This window comes from Mesoplodon densirostris, chromosome 2 (genome assembly GCF_025265405.1).
Source record: "Mesoplodon densirostris isolate mMesDen1 chromosome 2, mMesDen1 primary haplotype, whole genome shotgun sequence".
Lineage (NCBI taxonomy): Eukaryota > Metazoa > Chordata > Mammalia > Artiodactyla > Ziphiidae > Mesoplodon > Mesoplodon densirostris.
The window spans coordinates 153,039,666-153,050,774 of record NC_082662.1 but is presented as its reverse complement, the minus strand read 5'-3'; the positions used below and the strand labels follow the sequence as shown (position 1 = coordinate 153,050,774).

The 11,109-nt window shown below is 51.2% G+C and overlaps 1 protein-coding gene across 1 annotated transcript; it reads right to left on the bottom strand.

Annotated features, from left to right (window-relative positions):
- Window positions 1-6,158: 6,158 nt before the first annotated feature.
- On the bottom strand, window positions 6,159-10,344 carry RGS16 (regulator of G protein signaling 16). The gene is made up of 5 exons (XM_060088527.1): window positions 10,277-10,344; window positions 9,275-9,385; window positions 8,437-8,501; window positions 7,983-8,149; window positions 6,159-6,569 (listed from the first exon to the last, which is right to left on the bottom strand). Exons 1-5 carry the CDS (start codon window positions 10,318-10,320, stop codon window positions 6,357-6,359), a joined length of 600 nt encoding a protein of 199 aa, XP_059944510.1. The 5' UTR covers window positions 10,321-10,344; the 3' UTR covers window positions 6,159-6,356.
- Window positions 10,345-11,109: the final 765 nt, after the last annotated feature.

Sequence of the window (11,109 nt, the reverse complement as noted above, 5' to 3'; positions counted from 1 at the left end):
ATTCCCTCTAGGTTTATTGAGAAATAATTGACATACATCGCTCTAGAAGTTTAAGTTATATAGTATGATGGCTTGATTCACATATACTCTGAAATGATTACCACAATAGGTTTAGTTAACATCCATTATCTCATATAGCTACAATAAAAACAAAAACAGAACAAGTAGAATTGCTGGATCATATAGCAGTTCTATTTTTAATTTTTTGAGGAAGCTCCATACTGTTTTCCATCCTGGCTGCACCAATTTACAATCCCACCAACTGTGCACAAAGTCTCCCTTCTCTCTACATCCACACCAAGAGCTTCAGTTTTTTGTTTTGTTTTGTTTTTTTTGGTTTTTTTTGGTTTTTTTGCGGTACGCGGGACTCTCACTGTTGCGGCCTCTCCCGTTGCGGAGCACAGGCTCCGGACGCGCAGGCTCAGCGGCCACGGCTCACGGGCCCAGCTGCTCCGCGGCATGTGGGATACTCCCAGACCGGGCCACGAACCCGTGTTCCCTGCATCGGCAGGCGGACTCTCAACCACTGCACCACCAGGGAAGCCCAAGAGCTTCAGTTTTTAAAGGGGATGTCAGCCCTGTTGGCTAAACAAATCTAATTTTAACCCCTGTACCCCCTGGGCTACCTTAGCAATTATGCTAATAATTTTCATTTCTACTGAAATTTCACATCTTTATTAAACTGCATTAATAAACAAAACTAAAAGTTATACCTCTTGGATATAATTCCAAAGGAAGGAGCCAACTTAAAATGAGAGCAAAGTTAAGCAATTCCAAGGGAAAAGTTTGTATAGCCTGACCTGACATGGCCACAAGGAGGCAGCAAAGGGTGAGGGATAGGCCAGAGCCCTCCAGTCAACACGGAAGCAACAGCACTGATGCGGAAATACACGAGCCTGGGTTGAGTGAGTACCGTCTGGATTTAATGGCTCAGTCCTTGATCTCCTCATCTGGAATTCTGGAATGCTCTTCATATCAGATAAAATACAGTACGGAAACAGCTGTACTATACTTGGGAAAATAGACTTGGAATCCTGGCTTTGAACTGTGACTCTTCCTTTCTTTTCAAAAAGTCAATAAATAGTTATTGACTGTGTACAAGGTACTGTGCTGAGTACCTGGAATCAGATAATAATAATAGTTAATATTCGTGGGATATCAGCATTGTGCCACTTTTCTTTCATTCCATGTTCCCTCTGAGGGGTGCACTCTTACTGCACTCGTTTACAGATGAGCAAAGTAAGCCTTGGAGAGGCTTAGTAGCTTCCCAAGGTCATACAGCGAAGGGGCCAGTTCCAGCCCCAACATTCCAACCCCACGAGCTGGGCTGTGTATCGCTCAGCCGTGGTCTGTTCTGCCCCATCTTATCAAATAATGTGGCTCCCCATCTTGAAGAGAGTGGTTTAGTGAAAGAAAAAGAGCTGTGAAGAGGCAAGTGACAGTGCCATGTCACACAGGAGGCGATCAAGGTTAGGACAGGGTGTCCTAGAATCACGGAAGTGGCAGAGATGAACTCTGGGCAGTGGACGTCTGGGAAGGAAGGCTTCACTTGAGGAGGTGATGTTTTTGCTAGATTTTCAGGAGGCCTTTTGAGGAGGGCATTCTCCTCCTCAGCCCCCAACCCCTAATTAAAAGAAAGACAAAGAGGGCATTACAAGCAGAGAGAACAGCATGTGTGTAAGGGCCATCTGGGCAGGGGCGAAGTCAGGAGAGGGACTTGGGTCAGATCAGCGCGAACCTCGTATGTCATCGTAAGAGCTGGACTTTCTCTCGTAGTCAAAGGGGAGCCACTGAAGGGCTTGAATGCAGCCATGGAGTGCTCAGATCTGTGCTTTATGGATAAAGACTGACACGGCGTGGAAAATGAACTGGACGGGGAGAGCACTGGGTAGGGGCACCAGGTGGGAAGTCGTTTTTATAGCCTAGGTTGAAGAGGATGAAAGTTTCCTCTAAGAAATCTCAGTGAGGGTTTCCCTGGTGGCGTGGTGGTTAAGAATCCGCCTGCCAATGCAGGGGACACAGGTTCGAGCCCTGGTTCGGGAAGATCCCACATGCCGCGGAGCAACTAAGCCCATGCGCCACAACTACTGAGCCTGCGCTCTAGAGCCTGTGAGCCACAACTACTGAGCCCATGTGCCACAACTACTGAAGCCCACGTGCCTAGAGCCCGTGCTCCACAACAAGAGAAGCCACCGCAATGAGAAGTCCGTGCATCGCAATGAAGAGTAGGCCCCGCTCACTGCAGCTAGAGAAAGCCCGTGTCCAGCAGCAAAGACCCAACACAGCCAAAAATATAAATAAATAAATAAATAAAACTATTAAGACGTCTCGGTGAGCCGGGAGGAGAAGCAGCATCTCTCCCTATCAGGGTTATGGCACCAGAAGGCAGTGGATATCTGAGGGGGACGATGAGGACCTTGGCTTTGAATGCGCTCCATACCATGAGCCTGTGGGAAGTCCAGGGAGAGGAGTCTGGTAGGAAGTTGGAAATGGTCATCTAAACGTTTCTCCTGCTGGATTTAAAATTAATCATTAACGCCATCTGCTAAACATGTATATGCTAGGCCCTGGGTGTAGAAAATTGGAGAGGGGGACATGCCTAAACCCCAGGAGTTTGCTGTCTGGTCAAGGGAGACAGAAAGGAGGAATGTAAGTGCTCTGATGAGGGTTAGCAGCGGTGGGGGCACATGAAGCACAGGCTTCAGGGATCAGACCCAAAGGCTCAGGGAAGGCGCCCCAGAAAGACCCTTGAGCCTGCTTTTGAAAGATGCGTCCCCAGGCTGATGAAAGAGTGATGAGAGTAGGGGACACAACAGGGAGGTGGTCCAGGAGGCAAAAGCAAGGAGGCTTGAACAGTAGGGTGAATCTGGGAACCGTGAAAGGTTTGTTTTCAAGGGGCAGGTGAGCGATTGGGAGCAGAGGCCGGAAAGGCATAAGCAGGCCGCTCAGGAAGTGCTTTGCCTACTAAGCCAAAGCCTGAAGTGCTCTGGGGGAGGACCAGAGCCAGTGAGTTTAAAGATATTGGAGACCTCTTGCTGGCTGCGTGATTTTCAGGAAATCACTTAAACACTCTGAGAACCAATACAGTAGAGGTCCTGTGTTGGTTTGAGCCTGACACCTGGGAGATGTATAGGTCAGCCAAGAGTCGTTCTTCTTTATCTCTAATGCGTATCTACCACCTTCAGGCCACGCCATGGGCTCCAAGACCACCCTGTATGTGAGAAGAAGGGCTAGGGGAGGGGAACAAGCCTTGAGGATGGTCTTGCTGGATTGAGGAGCCTGCCAGCACCCACCCCAGTCAGTGGATGTCCGTCACCCCCATTCACTTCTCCATTACTAGCCGATTACACCCACGTTTTCCTACTGGCACCCATACTGTTTCAGAAAATACACATTTGTGCCCTTGTCTAAACTTATCCAGAATCCCCACCCACCATTAAATGAGGCTACCTGCAGTTCATGGTACGGCTACTATTTTGGTCTTCTGCCAGGCACATAGAACGCACTAGATGCAATAAATGCATGTAAAAAAGGCAAAAAGATGGAAGGAAAGTAATGAGAAGAGGAAAGGTTCCTACCTCCCCACCTGTCTGGGTACCATCTTTCTTCTTCCCTCATCCATCGTATCCCTCAACCATCCCTCACAGACTGGACTCCCCCAACCACGGTGTCACTGGGTTCCAATCTCATCTCTGCCACTCTCTCGAGCCAGCTGCCCTGGGCATGTTCCCCTCTCACTCCCGATGCCCTCAGGAGCTTCAGTTTCCTCATCTGTATTGTAGGGTTATCATACCTACCTCACAGAGCTGTCGTAAGGACTCAGTGAGATCAGGGCCTGCCACGGTGTGTGTCCCCATCTTCCTTCCCAGGCCCTTAACCTCAGAATCCCTCCTGGCATCACGCATAGAATCACCTCTTAGATCTGGGCTTAGAATGTGATTCCATGGGGTTTTCTACTCGATGTACCTGAAGTCTGGTCACTTTACTCAGTTATCTTTATATAAACAGATAATTCAACACAGAGAAGAATTTAGGGAGAACGAGTAGGTAATCGGCAGAGGGAAAGCAGATTGGAAGCCTACCTTGCAAGCCTACCCCAAAGTTCTTTCTAGCCCAGTGCAAACCTCTCATTCCCTCTGCCCCAGGAATGGAACAGTCCCATGTACCAAGTGGCTTCCCAAAGCTCATCTCAGAGACGTCTATGAAATTATAAGGAATACTAACTCCCTGAATTTACATGACATCTTAAAAGGATACTAATGCAAATTGGAAATGGGCAAAGGTGAAAATGGCACAGAAGTCCCCCCCAACTGATAATGTGTGGCTACTTGGCCAGGGGCAACCACCCCGTGCTCTGTTCTAAGAACTGGGAATGGCTGTGCTGGGCCGGGTGGAGAGAGGAGATGGGCTCTGAAATGACAGCTGAGCCAGGTCCAATCAACATGACACAATGGCTTGACACAAGTTGGGCTGTCACCAGCTGAATGAAGTTACCCATCCTGATGACCACCGTTCGAACAGGTCACCAGGCAAACTTGAGCCTTTGAGTTGTGCCTCTGCCCATAACTCAAAAGCTCCCCATGCATCTTGTGGCATCTCCGGACGCCAGCTCTCCCACAAGACTCCCGCCGGCACTTCCCTTTCCCTCTTCCCCTGACCACACAGCCCTTGGAGACAGGATCTCATATTTGGGTTTTATTTTATTTCACAATAAAATAACATGCTGAAACAGGAAAATGGGGATCGAGTACATCATTCACATTCAACTAGAAAACCAGTTCCAGTTGTCAACAATAAATAAATATTTAAACAGGGAGGAGTTCCTGACAGGCGCTAAGAGGTTCCCAGCAAGTTCAAGAGGTAGAGTCCAGTGGAGAGGGAGACAGTCAGGCCGTCAGCTCCTGTTGAGATTCTCCAGTAGAGGCAAACTTAAATAACAATAAATAACAATAGCAACAACACGACAACAGCAGTGAAAATAATGTGCCATGACCACTGTCACAAAACCAACAATATGATAGACTTAAATAATTGTCTCCTGGAGGAGCTCATAGCGTAGAGAGAACAGTATGGATTTTCCTGGGGCACAGGGGAGCTGCCCGGTTAATTCACCTCCCCAGCCTGGGCCTGGGGAAGAAGTCCCACCACGGATGTGTGCTCAGTGATGCCCTGAGGTGACAAGCGGGTTCTGATTGCCCCCAGTCCTGCTCTTCCCAGCTTCACTCCCAGCTTCTACGGTCTGGCCAAGTTCACTGAGGCCCCTGCCTCATTTCTCCCGACACCCCAGTGAGTGTACCTCACATTCACAGGAAAAAAACACGAGGCTCCCCTGCCATCCTGGGGAATCTCTTTTTCGCTGTTCTCATACCCACAAAAATAAAAGATGAGCTTAATTTAAAGAGGATTTTCTGGAACTGCCAAGAGATTTGTTTCTCAGGATCCTTTTCTCCCTCCTTCCACCCTGCCCGGCAAAAGAGCTGGACTAGCCGCTCACCAAGAGGCCCCATGCCCTTCTCCTGATGGGCCCCACGTTCAACAGCAGCACGGAGCTAAGAGAGGGTACAGCCCAGCAAAAGGTCCTCAGCGGGCCCTACTCACATGTGGACCCTACTGCACACACAGGGTCGGGGCACCCACAAGAGGCCACCAAGCGCACCAAGGTTCATTTCACATGGGCAAGATGGCCTCTTTTCAGGGCTCTCTACTCATCTGGAAAGGGGCTTGAAGGCCAGTATTTGAGGTAAAAATCTCATCTGGGGCAAGCATCACATTGGTTCTCTGGCCTTGACAAGACTGCCAGGCTGGACACTGGAGTGTTGAGAAATGCAAGCTAGGGAACCCCCGGGCAGCCCAGAGGCAGGTGAAGAGGACGGGACGGGAAGGCTCCACATCCATGGTTCCCTGTGTGCCCAGGACAGGCTTGGAATTAGGAAAGCAGGATGTGTCCACCGATGGACAGGCAGAACGGCTAACCTGGTTGTCCTTGCCTCACTCATTTTCAAGTTTCCCTTTATCCACAAGTTTCCCAAAGCACCCTGGAATATCCCTTGCCCCGCTGAGAACGGCCAGAGCCGATGCTGACTCCTGCACCATCCTACTTTTCCCCCCCGAGAGAGCCACACACAACCCTCCTCTTCAGCCCTTGGGCGCAGGTCCTAGAAGTGGGGGAACCCTCTCGCGCACGCAATTCAGTCCCAGTCCCGCAGTGTCTGGAGGAGAGGGTGTCACCGGGTGGGCGTTTCCCTTCGCTGTCCTCTCTGGCTTTGCAGAACCCGCCCCCTCCCGCACGGGGGCGGAGCCTCAGCTATGGGTGACCCAACCTCTCTGCCCGGCTGGCCCCCTCCCAGCCCGGAGGCTCAGGTATGCGAGGGCTCGGACACGGAGGCGGAGGCGGAGGCGGCCGTGGCTTGGGCAGCTAGGTCCAGATAAGCTGGGGACTTCAGGAAGCGCGGGTACGAGTCCTTCTCCATCAGGGTGCGCGTCTTCCCCTGAGCCACGTTGAAGCACATGGCCGTGGGCGTCCGCAGGTTCGTCCTGGTCAGCTCCCTGGTCTCGTGGTCTATGTTCACCTGTGGGAAGGAGGGCAAGCAGGTGGGTGCGTGGGCGTCAGGGCACGGGGTGGCAGAGGCAGGAGGCCAGCAGGCACGGGAGGACTGGCACGTGGGGCAGTGGAAGGAGCACTGGATTCCGAACACGGAACCGGGTGTCTCCAGAGTTGACCATCAACGCACTTTTCAACTCTGGGCCTGTCCCCACCTCTGATCCAGTGTCTGTCCTCCAGTCTCAGAATCACCTAGGATATGTTGAGAATGGGTACAAATCCAACCTCTTTTCACCCATTCCACTGTAACAACCCGGGTTCAAGTCACCATCACCTCTCTCCTAGACTAGTGCCAGCGCCTGCTACCTGGTGTCTCTCTCTTCTCCCCTTAACCCCGGGCTCTATTCTCCACCCAGCAGCAGAGCAAGCCTTTTAAAACCCAAGTCAGTTTGCTAGCAGCTCTGTTGTTATCCTGTCACTCAGAGGAAAAGCCCAAGTGTGCAATGAGCCCACACGGCCACACCTGGCCATCTGCCACCTGTGTGACATCATCTCCCACTCTCTCTCCCTCACTCTCTGCTCCACATGGGCCCACTTGCTGGTCTGTGATCACAACAGGCGCTCTCTGGGCTTTGCACTTTCCGTTTCCTGTGTTAAAATGTCCTTTCCTCCTTTTCAGGTCTCTGTTCACATGTCACCTTATCAAACAACCCACCCCTCACTTCCCTTTATAAATCGGAAAGACCTCACATCCTCCCACCCCGTACTCTGGTATTCCCTTCCATATCCTGCTTTGTTTTTATCAGAGCACAGATCATTCCCTGACAATATTTACTTAACTGGTTATTGTCATTTTCTCCCACTGGGGTAGAGACTTTTTGTTCACTGCCATATCCTCAATGTCTATACTAGTGCCTTGCATGTAATTGATGCTCAACAAATCTTTATGGAATAAATAAAAGTGCTCAGAAAATAGAATATTGTACAGATACAAAAGCAAGGCATTACTACTCTCTCTCCACGAGGTGGCGCCATATTCTCTAGCAAACAGTGGAGGCCTGGGGGAAGGTTAAAAGGTTCACAGACCACAGACCTGAGGCAGGTCAACCAGGGGACTGAGCCAGGTTATCCTATGATGACCTGTCTCCCCAGTTGTGTAAGTGTTTTGAGCTCTAAAAAGGGCTTAGTTTACAGAAGTGCATATGGACAGAAGCCCAAAAACCCCTGCCAACCCCTCCGGTCCCACTGGTGAGTATGAGGGTAACAGCAGGCAGGGGTGGCCCAGAGCCTGGCTTTATAGTCTCCAGCCTCCTGTGCCAAATGAGGCCACTCTATTTCTAAACTTGGCCCTTTCCTTGCTGGCCCCCCACCATCCCCAATCCTCAGTAGGGAAGGAGCAGGCAGGGTCTGCAAGATCCCTGGAATATGTCACGGCTCTGACCTCTTTGGGGGCTTCACTGCAGATGAATTCCTCAAAGATCCTGTGAGCCCGGGAGCCCAGCTTGGTAGCTGACCGGAGCTTCTTGAACTCCTCACAGGCCAGCCAGAACTCCAGGTTCTCCTCGCTGAACTCTGTCTTCAGGAAGGCGTGGAAGGCGGCCACTCCATCTGGGGTTGCAGGGAGAGAGGAAGAGACTGGTCAGACAGCGGGACAGCCAGCCGGGAATAAAAGAAGAAAAGACAGCGATTGTAGTTAATGGTCTATTTTTAGGATGTAATTTTCTCGAACAAGGACCTGCCTTTGTATTCTGAATAGAGGCTGGCACACTAGGGGATCTTTATTATTGTTACTACTACTACTATTTTGCTCACGCTTTCAGCATCCTCAGGCTGGCTCCATGGCACATGGGTACACATGTGCCATCCACAGACAGACACAACAGGGTCCCACTCACTTTTACTGCTCAGCAGCAAGTCAAATGACTCTTTCCACCCCAGCACGTCTTCTGAGAAGTTTTTGCTAAAAAAACAGGATTTTAATTAAAAAAAAAATCAACAAACTACTGCACAGCACAAATCCTAGCCAGAACGCTGATGGAAGTTGTATAATTCACACAATTGTATAATTGGATAATTATTGGAGCTGAGGCCTCAAACTCTTAGTTGGGGTTCAGGGAAATAGTTGTGTTTTCTAGAGGACAGCTCAGTAACCAGAAACCAAAGCAGGGAACTTCTGGCCCTCATTAAATACCTAAGACTGTGTCTTCACTGTCCAAAATTCTTTCTATTCCCCTGACTCTCAGAGCTTGTTTTGTATACTTTCTCAAGGAAATAAGGGTCTTATGAATAGAGATTATGTCTACCCATAACCCCAGAGCCTAACACAGCGCCTGGCACAGTTGATGGTCAGTATAAAAGGGCTTCCAGGTAAAGTGCATGTCAGTGGAAGTAGTCACTAATTTAAAACCCACCAGTGGCCTTGGACCCTGCCCTTGCCCTGGTTGCACGTGCAATGACATCTCCAGGTGCGAGAGTCTGGTAACTAGACATTCAGGTCCTGGGTATCCTCATTTGTTGGTGGAATTAGAAGCCTGGAGCCATCCACCCAGTCACCCATGAGCCAGGCAGCCATAGCAGACCAGCTATGACCAGCTCCATTACAATCTCTAGGAAGAGGTCACCAACGTCCACGCTGGCATGTCCTAATTTCTCCTGGTATTTTCCTTCTCAGGACTCCTTTCCTGAATCTGGCTCCCTCCCACTAGGGGCCCCAGGCTGTTCAGCAGGACTTACCCCTCTTTGCTGTGTTTACTGTCCCACTCGAACTTGCCAACACTCCCAGTACCGGAGCCCAGTTCTGACTTGTGAAGAAAGATCCCCAGCCGTGTCTTGAACTCTTTGGCTCTGGAAGACAAAGCACGAGCTTGTGAGGATTCTCCATTCGCTCAGCCAGGGCAGAGAGATTTATGAGGTCCCAGAAGAGCTCAGGTTAGTGTCACTCAAATTCCAGCCTTGAGGTTCCTGGGAACCCGTAACTGTTCCCAGGGCCTAAACGTTGCCTCTCTCAGTGGTATCATGAACCCAGAAACAATGAAAGCAATATTTAAGCTGTGCCTCGGTAGGTCTTATACTTTCTGGGTCTACAGTACAGCATACATGGGCTCTTTCCCACTTCAGTCACACTGATCCATCTTTCTGCCTGTTGATTAGCAGAAGGCAGCTCAGCACTCTCTTAGACTTGTCACAAATATTTCTGGAGCTATGTGGAAGCTGATTTCTGCCTTCATCTTTACTTTTTCCTTCCCAGCTCCACGAAAGATTGGAGTGGGTGAGTAGCTCCCTGGGAAGCGGGCACATCCCTCACTGGGGGGGCTGCTGAAAAACACTTCCCTGCCTTTCCAGGGCCAGAGGAGGCCATGCCCCTAGACCTATGACTTAGAATGAAAACCAAGTGCTTAAGAAACCGGGGAAGGCTCAGTTCTGCCTGGTGATGCCACCGTGGTTTTCCTGAAACTGGGCCACCTGAGTAGAACTGCCACTTGTCGGAGGGTGGGGAATGGCAGTAAGCAGTGGTCCCTCTGCTTCCCTTTGCTTTGCCTTCTCCGTTCTCGTCGCCCATCCTTCTCTAAGACTCTAAGGGAGGCATCTGAGAACGTGGAACCAAGTTGATCTCTGCCTCTCGTCACTTGCGTCCCATTCTCCAGCCCACCCAGGTCTGCAAACCTGCCGCCGCTGCACACCCTAAGGTTGGTGGGACTTCTTCTTCCTCCAGGCAGCTGGACAAGCTGCTCTTACCTCTCCAGGCAGGTGGTGGGGAAGGCGGACAGGGTCCGGCACATGGCTGCGGGTGCAGGGCAGCACGTCGTGTGGAGGATGGTGACGGGCTCCAGCGGGCACCGCAGGGTTCGAGGAAGCAGAGCAGCTGCGGTCAGCGCCTGTCTGCACAGATTGAGTTTACTCAACAGCTTGCGCCGAGCCAACGGCTTTTATTGCCTTGGAGGGGGCGGGGCGGGGCTGCGTGCCGCCGACCAATCGGAGAGCGGTACTGAGCGCGGGCGAAGGCGCAGGAGGGGTCTGGAGCTCGACGGGGCGGGGCGCCCTGCCCGGGATGCGCCGCTACCCTCGTGCAACCTTCACACCGCGGGGGTGCTCACGGGGCTAACCCCCTCCTCCTGGCGGACACCGGCGTGGGGAGGGAGAAGCGGCAGAGAAGTCACACGGAGATGAGAAGCGCACACCCAGTTTAGTAGGAGGGAGAAAAAAAACAACAACAACACCTTCTGCCGCTAGTAAAAGCAGGAAACCAACTCATCGGTGCCAGGAGGATTGGTGTTGGGGTGCCTCCTCGGGAGGCACGCACGGTGCCGAGCACAGCCTGAGCCTGAGTCTGTTGGGTCCTGCAGGACCGGAGCACAGGATGCAAGCCAGGCAAGAGAGCATCATGGTTATACTGATAACTTCCATTTACTGTGCTCCTACCCAAATGGCCACGGGTCAACTAAGTAAGCCCTTTGTCATCATCACCTCCATTTTATAGATGAAGAAACTGAGTCAGAACGTTAGAGAGACTTGCCCAAGATCAGAGTTAGAAATAGCAGACAAGGGGTGGGGGTGGTGGCTGGCTTTAT